This window comes from Bombus pascuorum, chromosome 15 (assembly GCF_905332965.1).
Source record: "Bombus pascuorum chromosome 15, iyBomPasc1.1, whole genome shotgun sequence".
Lineage (NCBI taxonomy): Eukaryota > Metazoa > Arthropoda > Insecta > Hymenoptera > Apidae > Bombus > Bombus pascuorum.
In genome coordinates, this window is record NC_083502.1 from 2,872,613 (window position 1) to 2,885,177 (window position 12,565).

General features: G+C 38.6%; 1 protein-coding gene across 2 annotated transcripts; it reads left to right on the plus strand.

The window, feature by feature from the left end:
- The first annotated feature begins 56 nt into the window (after window positions 1-56).
- On the plus strand, window positions 57-11,054 carry LOC132914415 (transcription cofactor vestigial-like protein 4). 2 transcript variants are annotated; one of them, XM_060973502.1, is made up of 6 exons: window positions 57-418; window positions 2,812-3,098; window positions 7,020-7,541; window positions 8,909-9,079; window positions 9,598-9,801; window positions 9,914-11,054. In XM_060973502.1, exons 3-6 carry the CDS (start codon window positions 7,460-7,462, stop codon window positions 9,991-9,993), a joined length of 537 nt encoding a protein of 178 aa, XP_060829485.1. In that variant the 5' UTR covers window positions 57-418; window positions 2,812-3,098; window positions 7,020-7,459; the 3' UTR covers window positions 9,994-11,054. The 2 variants fall into 2 exon arrangements, with proteins under 2 accessions (XP_060829485.1, XP_060829486.1); XM_060973503.1 differs by lacking the exon at window positions 7,020-7,541.
- The last annotated feature ends 1,511 nt before the right edge of the window (window positions 11,055-12,565 follow it).

Genomic DNA, 12,565 nt, shown 5'->3' on the forward strand with positions numbered 1-12,565 from the left:
AATTGAAACTTAAGTTCAACTTAAAAGAAATCTAAGAAGAATTTGCCCTTCAAAAATTTTGTTTACTAAGAAAAAGTTATATGAAATTGTAGGCATAATTGTTGGAGGGAAAAGAGGGAGTTTGAACTGTATTTATACGGTCGGCGTGGCGCGCGTTTGTGCTATTGGCAATCTTCCCGCTAGAGAGCGCCTCGACGGACGAATACCAGACATTCCAGCGTAATGTTTAAGTAGTGGGGAATCGAGGCTGGCTCTCGTGTGTCAAAGAGCCTGTGTTCCTTGTGTGTTCGACCGCATACCATTAGATTTTCCATCGTTTTCAATGAAAATACGTACTGTACGTTGGCTCGACGTGCCAGCGGACGTCGTGCCGGATGTTTGATCCTCTGTTCGTCAGCCTGTCAATGCAGAAACATCGGTGAGTGAATCATGGAAATGGGGGGAAGAACCACCTTAAGTTCGATTTACCTTGAGGAATGCGTGGCTCGTTCCTTTTTTTTTTCTTCACGCTACGTCGCATTCCTCTATCGATTCTTGCCTCAAGACGGGCGGAGAGGCGAGGGGTACGTTTCATTATGCTCAGTCGGTAAAAAAATTGTAAAAATCGTTACCGATTTACCATCTACTTTTTATTAATCCTGCTTTTTGTTCTTCTAGTCCAATTTTCGGCACAATTACAATTTTTTCTAACTTCTCAAGTTTGAAAAACATACAGTAGCATGTTATTGCGGCACTGATATGCATGCTTTCTCATTTTTATTTTACATTAAAGATTTTCTTAGAATGTATAAACTTGGTAAGAAAATTACTAAAATCATTACCGGTTGTCTACTTTCTATTAACTTTGGTCTTTGTCCTTTTTGGCCCAATTTCTTTCTTTTTTTAATTTCTCATGTTTGAAGAGGATAAAGAGGTATATTATTGTTGTATTGATATGCATGACCATTTGTTTGAGTCCTGTGCAACAACTTTTCTTAGAATATTAAGTCTTGTTAAAACGAGAATGGGATTGAGACATAAAAATTCATGAACTGCAGTAATGATACAAAGTGATTTTCAGAAATTATTCTTTTATCAGGCTTTCTACGAAAAATATTTGTTACAGATTTGAACTTTTTTAATTATGCCCGCGCGTTTGCGTGTATGTTGTTGTTACATGAGACTGGAATTCGCGTGCCCGGCGTTTCGTTGATTCATCGCTTTCGATGAATTTCATTTAGTGAGGAACGAATATTTACTTCTCTGACTTGTAATCTTCGATTGAATGTTTATCAGCTTTTAAATTTATCAGTAACTCCACATTCCAACGAGAGATTAGTATTTAAAAAAAGATATTATTGACAAGATACGTTTCAGGAAGAATCCAGGAAAAGCTTGCAAGAATATCGGAGTGGGAGTAGACGTATTTGATCCAAATTACCAGATTATTGGCTTCCTTTTATTCCAATTGGACTTTAATACCCATCCTTCTAACTATACTTATTACACGAGAAAAACAAAATTTCACTTTTGCTATTACTATTGAGTACGAAAAGTATACATTCACTTTAGATAATTCTTATTTTTTTCCACGGAAACAGAAAGGAGTCGATGAGATACGTAATAATAGGTTGAAAGTACTATTTAAAAGGCATTGTTTATGTTGTTAGAAATGAAATTGCGACGCCGGTTGCGTGGAAGTTTGAAAAGAGAGCAGGAGGCGCGATACGAGAGTAAGAAGAGGAACACTGTGACTAGTAATAGCTTTGAGTATGCCTACATAATTCGGAGTTATCACTGTACAAACATACACACAAGTATCACCGATCAAGTAACTCTTAATACCTTCTTAGCGTTTATTTCCTGAAATAAAGCTTTGTATGTAAAAAATACAAGATCTTAAAGGATTTTCTTTCTTTCAGCGGTGATATAATTTCCGATGTCACGACATGTCACACATGGCACATATATTATCTTGCATAAGTATTTGGACACTTGTTACAATTCAATCAAAACATTGATATTTTTATTATATTTTCAACATTATAACAGAAGAATGTCTCTCTATTATTAATTCTTTACTTCCTGCCTTAATTGCGATCAAATGTCCTGCTAAATTGAAACCGAAACAAGTAATATACCGACATCGATCAATTTTCGTATTTATCTCTAATAAATAGCTTATACCTCATGAAGTCCATAGAAACTTTTAGAACATGGTTGGAAACATATATTCTGAACATTCTAAGATATCAATATTGAACAGATATATTTCATCAAGCTTCGATTATTGCTTTTTTATCTACACTACGTAGTACCAACTATTAATGTTACCAATGTCTACTAATTGTATGTAGTTCCCTGAGACAAAAGATCAGGAAATTAGATCGAAGAGCTTTATTTGGACTATTTTATATATTTACAATAATTGCAAATACTTATCCACTGTAATGTACGTTATTGAATACATCACAAATCAAATATATATATATATATATATATATATATATATAAGTCTATATATGCATATAAAAATGGTAAGAACTTTTGTTCTAATCTAATAATTGGAGAGTAATTCGAAGCCATTACTAGTCGGTATGTTAACGGTGGGTGGAGTGGGATCTGGGATCGAGTGGATACGCGTGGGGACTCGCGAAGCGGCGTCGGGTGGGCTGCACGCGAAGAGGCGGAGGACGCGGGCGGCAGACCTCTGGTGAGGGGTCCGCATTCCACAGACAATGTCACGTTTTTTAATCCCCGTTTTACTTTATTTGTACTGGCTTCGGCCGCGAGGAAGGCCCCCAAACAGTTAACTTCGACTTCTGTCCCCAGAGAGCAGAGATCCTCGTGACGGTGCCGTGGTCGTCAGCGTTCTATCGCGGGAATTTCAACCCGTGTGTCGAACACCTGCTGCATCTCTATCTCGAGAAACACTTCCTATCTGAAGTTCAATCACGCGGACAAGTGAAGTTCTTTTAGAAATAAAAAACTAGAAAGGGTGAAATTGGTGGATCAAGGATACCTTTGTTCAAGTTCTCGAAGAAGAAGTACAAGAGAAGAGATGTCCGCCGTCGAGAGCGCCTTGGACGTCCTCTCCAGGGCGGCTACCATGGTGCAAGGTCAGTTTGCCTCGTGACTTAAGCTTTCAATGAATTGCTGGTGATTGTTCGTGATTGTTGATTGATCAAGCTTGTAGTGGATCGGAAACTGATCTGGATATTCCATAGCAAATTGTTATTTAGCTCGATATAGATCACTGGTACAACAATCAGTTGTCACCGTCACCAGTTGTTATTTCAAAGTATGATTGCATTATGATTGAGGGCTAAGGCTATTCTAATTGTACTGTTTCAAGGTACAGGATATTACAGAAAATGTAATAATCGGAAGCTTGACAAAAAGCTTGATTAAAATATAATATTTTAACGAGTGTGAAATTGTTTTCATAGTAAAGCGTAAACTTACGCTACGTTACAAAATGAAAACTGGAAGTAAAACTAAAATTATGAGCAATGGAATGTGTTGGCTACGACCGTGGAATTTAGATTACGTGATGTTGTTGATTATGCTTTCTGCAGTACTCTGTACACGTAAAATTCGCGTTAATTTTACATACTAGTACGTACAAAAAGATTCCAACTTTTGCGCAATATAATCTTACGGTAATAGAAGAAAGTGAAGAAAACGTAATTAACCCATCGACCCAATTTCCATGAAACCTAAAACCAGATCATTTTCAGATATCCAGATTACCATGTTATGCTCCAAAGTTTTTACCCAGAAGCATTCACACTTCCTGCAGGAAATTTCCGAGTCCACGAAGGCGATTAAAAGGTCTTGTTTCCATGACTAACCGCGGCGAGATAAATCACGGTCCGTCGAACGAATTGATAAAATTTGTTCGGTAGGGTTGTTGAGGATCTATGTAAGAAGAGAGGAGGCCAGTACGAGCCCGCATTCCTGCGAAATGCCAATTTCGCGTCGAATTAGATAACATTGTGCGGCGTTTATTTTAGATTCGTCGCGTTCGCGACTCCTCCGACGGACTCCTTGGCAAGAGCCTCGAACGAGTCTCCTGTGACGTTTCATTTCAAACAGTTAAACAAACGAAACACAAACATTAAACAAACATCAAAACAATTTCATTCTACTTTCGGAACACGTTTCGATTAATCTTCCTGTCGAAAGGAGTCAGTCTGATTATTTTGTATTCTTAAAGCCGCTTCTCACAGTATCATGAAACGTTTGCTAGCTAAAGTGTGTCATTTTCGCAATAGTCTAGTGTGTAATCGACCGTAAACAATAGTCTTCTCGCATTGGAATAGTTGAATCATTCTATTATGTTACGAGGTTCATTCTGGTATTTTAATGAACGAAGGCACGATGGATTTTATTGTATCACTTTTGAATCATGTTGAGATTTTAGTTGTTTCGAGTCCTGAAGCTATGGAGGGAATATAGGTGTGGAACTAGGTTTCTTATCGAAAACTGATTCATTGGTATTTGATAAAACATAAATCATCGTGTATCCTCCTCGTTTCTCCTCCATTTAAGAAACCCGGTAATATTTTCTTCAAAATGCAAGAGTAGTTTTGAAGAGAAAATAATATCTAATTTCTTAGTTATAAATCTAGAAATTAATTTCTTACTTTTACAATATTAAAAAGAATTGTTCGTATCAAATTTTATAAGGTCCACGAATTCATATTATTTAGGAATATCTACCTTCCGTGGCTTCTTTTTAAATTGACGGTGTAAATCAAGGAGAATTGATTTAAATGACACAGTGAAGAATGTGTATGGTCAGAAAAAGGTGTAGCTGCAAAGTGTGACGCATTAGAGAAAAGGTTCCACTTTCGAGGGCAATCGGGAGCATGACGACGCGTTCGCTGCGATGATTTTCATAAATCATCGAGTTGCTCCTCTCTTCTCTCTCTCTTTCTCTCTCTATCGAAACGGACAGCGAAGCATAACGAGCCCCGGTTCTCGAGAGTGTGACTGGTTCCTCCTGTGTGTGGTTTGTTGTGATGGAATGCCGTGCCTCGAACCTGTTCCGAATACCAGACGTAGTTGCATCTGCCTGCGGATGATGGCGCATTCTGTGACTTTCTCGATGACCAAAAATACGTTTGCCCGGTCGGTTCTGCTACTTATCGGCGTAGTCAATGATTTCACTACGATACCAGAGGGTAAATTCGAGCAACTCGATTTCTCCATGATCTTACCTTTGTAGATTTAGATAGATTCTACTATCATACTTGTCAATTTTTAAATGAACTGTGGATCCGAATCTTTTTATTTTGAATACAAAGAAGCTCAAGCGATATACCAACGTAGAGAATAGAGAATCTGATAGTTTTTGGATTCTTGAGAATTCTACAAAGAGAGATAATTTTTTTTTTAAATAAGTATTATTTCAATTTTATTTTTTTACTAGAAAATGAAGAGCACCGTTTCGATCAATATTTAGATATTAATTTTCACTACGTGTAGTTGGCAGGTTTCTTTTTAATTCAGCACATTCCATAAAATGTGAATTATGCTCGTCTAGCAAGAATATCAAATAGATATACATATATTTCAATTAAATTCAGATTTTTGAAGCACGAGGAAGAAATATAGCAAGCGTGTTCGAAATGTATTGAAGTATTCGACGAATTCACGCCCACGAAACCGCGATTCGCTGGTGTACGGACGTCTGATAACCATACGCGATTACCTGGTTGCGTTGCTATTAAAATGCCTAGCATTCCTCCTCAATGCCTCACGATTCCTCGAGGATAACTTGCCACCTTGATCTTGCTTAGGTATCACACGACTAACAATAATACAGAGTTCCATAGCTTGCCCAAATCGATAGGCTTCAAGGTTGTTGACCTATTCTCACAAATTTTTTTATTTATTTTCTAGACTCTGATTCGAATGCTTAAAATATATTTGAAAATAATTAGATTCACGTCGTCTTTCCATCTTCGAATATTAATTCTTAAAGCATAGGTAGATACAATTACAACAGAATATATTATATTGTAATAATATTCAAGGTTGCCTATACCATTATTGAAATTGCAGATTTTTTTATGGTAACAATGTCGATGTTCGCAGAGCGTGTAATTATTATTTTAAAAATGTGTTAGATAGTTACGAATGTTTTACTGTCCAAAAGTGAATTAAAGAAGGACATCGAAGATACTTTCGAGACAACTGACGGTATTCGAATTCGAGTACTTTACAGAACTAATGGAAGGAATCCGAGGATCCTTATCAGGCGAATATTTTTCGCCAACGTGACGGCGTTAGACGTAGTGTGCACGTGTACTGGACGCACATGTGCATCGATCGCTTACCTGCTACGGAAAAAAGGGGAAAGAGGAAGAAGAAAGAGGAAAGAAGCGAGTTAGTTGGCCAGAGGTGCCTGTATCCCTTAACACTCACACTGTTGCAGCCAAATAGCGATGGCTTTCAATCACACACCTTCAAATTAATTCTAAAACAAGCATTGGATAATACTCAAATCAGGAAATGTTAAACCGTCCATTCTTCTATATGGTAAAATATCTGAATTAATTTCCACGCTGTATTTAATATAAAAATTAATTACTTCTTTAATTGGGTTTTCAAAAACTCCTCTTCGAAGGATTTCTGAAGATAATCTTACCTTAGGACTAATATTAGAACAACGCTAATATCGGGGTTCTACGAGCTCTAGAAAGTTTCAAAAGATACTAATCTATATATATATATATATGTTACACCAGAAGAAATTTGTTCAAGAATGATTGATAAAACGGAGCCATCGCTAGATCCAAGCGTGCAGACCGTGTGCATGTGTAAAAGGCAAGCTTCACCAGCTATGGAGGGGGCAGACGACGGGACGAGGCGGATGAATGAATGAATCTTAAGACAGTCGTGTTAAGAGGGGCATTCACGAATCCACGTATCTCTGACTCTGTCTATCTTTCCAGAAAACTCGCATCCAATGTCCCCAGTCGTTCCATATCCTTTAACGTGTTAGTTTTAACAATCTGGTGATCCTCCAGCCTGGGTCATACTTGTAAGAGCCAATGGTCCTGATTTCTGACCGACGACCAGTCGAATTCGTCGATAGATCGCGTCACGCCGCTTTCTTCGAGTTCTCCTCGAGGCTACCAGGACATCATGGAAGCCACTTTCTTCGGTGAGAAGAAGATCCTCCCATGCAAAGGATATTCCACGTATTGTATCCTCTGAAACCGATCTCGTAAAAAAAGAAAAAAAAAAAAAAAACAAAGAGAAGATTGTAAAAAGTGGCTTGAAATCTGTGCAATTTTTATAACTCGATGGGAACCAGTCGGTGGTTCACGATATTCTGCGCTTCTTCAAGCTCCATGGACCGTCTATGAGAAAATAAGAGAGGAGAAATCATTGATTTATGATTAATCTTGTTGGTATTCATGGTGGTTGCAAGTTGGGTTCATGACACCTGAAGATTTTTCGAAGCATGGAGATCTCGCCGAGGAGAAGATGTTTCTGGCAGCCGTGGCTCACTACGGAGAACTTCCAAACGGTATACAAACCCGGAGGTACGTGAGGAAACGTTCTGGATCGTTTATGGGATGTCCTTTCTCTGAACCTTTTCATTTAGGTTCGCTAAATAATTTTTATACGTATGTGAATACACGCTGTTAAAAGGATCTGAGGCTTCAGAGAAGTGGTACTCTCTCATGGTACTCAACGTCAAGTGTAAAAAGAGAAGTGAAAGAACAGTGTAATTAGATGAATTCGAAAGTGATCTATCTCTGATAAATTGTATTTTATATGCATCTGTAATGAATTCAACTTTTTATTTGAAATTAACTAGTTTCTATTAATATTTCAGAACTCTAGCCTCTGGTCTCTTCTGTAAATTAAACTTGTAAACTGGTCTCTTCTGTTCAATTCGACGAAAGTATGGCAGAAGCCAGCAGCCAGATAGTTAATTGAACGGAACGATCTCGGCTTCGATCCACGCGTTCGGTCCATTCATCTTTTCCCTGGCCGCTGGCTCATCCTTTGCCTTTAAACCAGTTTGACCGTCTTCCTGACGATCCTCTCACGGCTATTAGGCACTTCCTGCCCTATCCTGGGAACCAGTCTCGTTTCTCTGCTCACCCTTCGCGCTCTTCTCTTCCACCTCTCTCTTTTATTCTCCTCGCACTCCTCCGTGTGTTTCTCGATCGTTCGAGGGGTTGCTAGATCGATTTCCGATTTTAGATATCACAGGAAACGGAAATAGGTGATCCGTGATGTTTTATAAATAAATTAAGTGCGATGCCGGAGGCTCAAAGACAGATTTACGCGATCTCTTCATTTTTTTAATGATCGTAAGATCGTTTCGAGAATTATAAGAACGACTTAGTGTAGGAATTGCAGGGTGAATCAAGGATGGTTTGAAACCCGGACCATTCGCTGCTTCTCCGAGCTATCAATCATGATTTATGGTTGTACATGCAAGAAAAAGTCGAGGATAGATGTTTGGTTGCATAGCTACATGCAGTTTAGGAATTACTATATGTCTATAAATCTTATCTATAGGAAGAGGAATGAAGATTATTTAAAATATTAAACAACCTCGTTATTGCATTTATTTACAGAGACTCCTCTAAAATATAAAGAAACTCCTCCAACATCCTGACAATTACCGTTGTTTCTAATCTGCAAGAGTCCCTCTATACTTTTATGTCCATTTAAAAACCTCTCTTTTGAAGTAAAAGTAAATCCCCTTTTAAAGAACCTCGAACAACCAACCAGAATAGTTACAACATTAAAAAACAACTATTTCACAAACTAGGAAGCTTAAAAATTTATAAACTTATAAAAAGTTTCATTTAGAAAAATAGAAATCTCAATCTGAATAATATGTTAAAAGCACAGAGTTGAAAATATCTGAAGATTTTTATCTATTGTACAGAAGAGAGGCCGAAGACGACGAATCTCCACCGGAAGCCGAGTAGCGCGTGGCGTAAGGAGCGTAGGAGGGATCCTATCCAAAGTGAAGCTCTGGACATGTCCGCAGCCAGGGTCCATCATCATCATCATCACAGCAGGCCCAGTGTGATTGTTCCTACCACACCGCAACCTGGTAAGCTTCTGCTTGCGAGTTCCTGGTGTTCTACGCGAATTCGTTAGGCGAGTGGCTGGCTGCCGTTGTTCTTGGCCTCGCGGGGGGCAACCAAGAACAGGCTATTGTCTGACGCATGGGGTGACTGCGTGCTTTGACAATGTGGCGTGATGCACGTCGCGCAGATGCTTGGCTTGAATAGAGGAATAGACGATTCACGTTAGCTACAAGCTGGAATTCCTCTGAGAAGAACTCTGAAAGAGAAAAACCAGCTAAAGTTTTGAATTTTTTTAAATAAAATTGAGTTAGCATGGGTTGAGAATTAGTTTGGCTAGATTCGAGAGTAAAAATGGGATCAGAATTCCAAACTGAACGTTTTAATTTCATTTTGTTATTTGTCATTAATAAGCTTAGTAGAATTGCTTTTAATAGCCTTCGGTATTAATTATTTACGATATTAAAAGTTTCTTCGCTATGTCAGGTATGTTCTATGTCATATTTTATGTTAGATGAAATAGTAAATATGTACTGTTTACCAGGAACAACTATTGAGGATACGGCAGTGACGCCCACCCCATCACTGACACCGTCGGCGGCAGCAGGAGGCCAAAGAACCGGGGTCAGAACTGTGGGTGGTGTGAGTGACCCTGCAATAGACGAGCATTTCAAGCGATCTTTAGGCCTAGAAGAGTACGCTGCAGTTTTTAACGCCACCACTACTGACAAGGAAGCAGGCCTCAGTGGTATGTTATTAAAAAAGAAGAGTTTCTTTCGCAACGAATTCATTGTCTTATTTTATAAAAGGCAGGAAGAGTTAAACAAGGTATTTATCAAAGTTTAAAAAAACTTTTTTAGTGGATGATCACTTTGCAAAGGCTCTTGGGGAAACCTGGACAAGGCTGCAGGCAACCAGCAGAAGCAAGGACTCGACCTAACTGCCGGACAGTTAACCAAAAGTCTTCACCATCATCGTTGCGTTGTTGCTGTTGCTTCTGTTTTCTTCATTGTGACATCCAGTGTGGTTTCATCACCTGTTTAATTAATCCATAAATTAACGTGAAATTGCTGTTAATATCCGTAGAAGAAACAGTGGGAGCAACCAATGAACTCTGTATTAATATTATTATAATATTATTATTATTACTATTACTATTGTTTGGTTCGCGTGGGAAGCAGAACGAAAGAGTACCTAAGTGTCCTTGAAATGTCATAGATGCTCTTGGGTGCAATCGACGGCGTACCGCGATTTTTCTAACTTCTTGGGACAATTGTACTCGAGATACTGTATATATAGACGCGTATTCTTTTAATCATGCCATCATCGCGGCCTCAGAGGCCTCAAGTTATTTATTATACGATGTTCCATACTGCCTCGCTAAATACTAGATCCGTTCATTCCTTTTAACTTCTTTTTGCTGCAGTAAGAATTTGAAGAAAAGAAGGGAGATTTTTAAGAAAATTAACGAAGATTAACCTTCTACAGTTAATCTTTCGTTATAAATATACGTTTTTCGTAATATCCACCAATAGTATAAATGGCACAAAGAGGAATTGTATTTTCCTCTAAAATTAAAAAGATGCTACTGAAAAAGAATAAAACGTCGAATTCGACTCGATGTAAGACCGTATGGAGTTAAAACTACTGCAGCTGTTGGAAGAGAAAGTATAATGAACGGTGCGACTTGTACGTAATTAATTATTCGCCTAAACGTATTACGTGTATATATATATATTTAATATATATGTATGAACGTTACATATATTTCGCAATACATATATATATATATATAAGTAATGCGTATGTTGTAATTATAGAAAACCGAGAGTCTTTATAAAGAACGTAGAGGATAAGCACGAAACCGTATAAATTGAACCGGTTGTTGCACAAACTTGTAACACGTGTTCACCTCGTGTAACTATATATATAATTATATATATATACACACATTGTATCAAAGAGAAGAGAAAAAAGAAAACGAAAGAGGATACATAAGAAGTCGACTGATGACATTTTTAATACCAATCTTGCTGCCGAAAACACGTAACCTTCCTTCTCCAGTAGATCCCTAGTGGTCGATGGTGAAGATTGCTAAGAAGAGTAGTACTGATTTCAAATGGTGCTAGGAGGTTTATCATAAACCCCAGCACGCACAGAAGTCAGTACCTCTGTCTTCTTATTGTCTTCAGATCCTCTTCTCTGCCGATTTTCAGTGCTTTTATTTAAAAGTCGATTGCTACAGCCCATTCTTCTTATTGCAGCTGCAGAGAGTTTTCTTCGGTATAAAATTGAGCTGAATATTAAGATTCAAATTGAAATATGGAAAATACTATCCGAAGATCCTCGGAGTCGCGCACTTTCTCCAGATATCAAAATTTATGGAAACTTCGTACCCCCTTCTGACAATGGAAGACCAATTCGTAGCAAAGAAAAGATCACTTTCCAGAGAAAAGATTCACATAAACGCGTTCCTGCTCCAGTTCCAGCCACCCAGCCTCCATGCATACAATAATTCAACCAAGTAAAAATCACTTTTATCCAAATCATTAAATACCATCGATCCACAATTCCACTTCACAGCGTATTTCTTTCAGCTTCAGTAAAAATTCCTGCTCTTTGAAAGAAGCAGTTTCGTAGTTGAAAACGGTCAAAATGATGGAAGTCGAAGTTTGGCGACACTTTTTTTGGAACGAAACCACGAAGGACGATGGGCCGGGAAGAAGCGACGCTTTACGTGTCGTAGGTGGGCCCAGACCTAACCCAGACTGTCCCAAGAGCGCTCGGATGGCTTCCTATATGCAGGCAGCTTGTTCACTTGCCGTAAAGCAAAATGGTAACTTAATATTAGACTTGAATATAAGTACGGTAATCCCACACCAGAGTCCAAAGTAAGCCTACACCTAGCCGGCCGACCATCCCTGGACCTCGGTTCCCCCTTACGAACGCCCTCGAGCGTAATAATACGACGGGATACTAGATATCGGTGCTCTCTGTGCTTCTAGGTGCAAATTGCGACCACCTATGCACGCTTTGCCGTCCCTGTTTCTCCGTTTCTAGCCTGTACTCGCGTCTCTCTTCCTGTCAGCGAGCTCCTTACTGCCTGTCGTCCAAGAAGATGACTCTCTTCGACCGACTACGCTGAATTATAACGTCTATTCAACTAAATCTTCGGTACCGAGATGTTCTTCAATTTAGCATATATATTCTATCGAAGATTAGTATGTCAAAATTGGAATTAGTGTGCCACGATGAAGAAATGGGAGCAAACTGAAGATTCTTTCAAACCTAAGTGCGAATTTTTTCATTTTATGATGCATCAATGAGAAGAAATATATCTTCCTAATAACTCGGAAGAAGAGCAAGGGCTTTTCCAAAGAAATTACGCTTTTTAATCGTTCTATTAACAACATATAATGTTCGTGACACGGAATTGCAGAAACTCGATCTGGTTTTCCAGCGTTTTTTCAAAGTAACGCCGCCATGAGCGCTCCCCGAAGTACGACGACCTT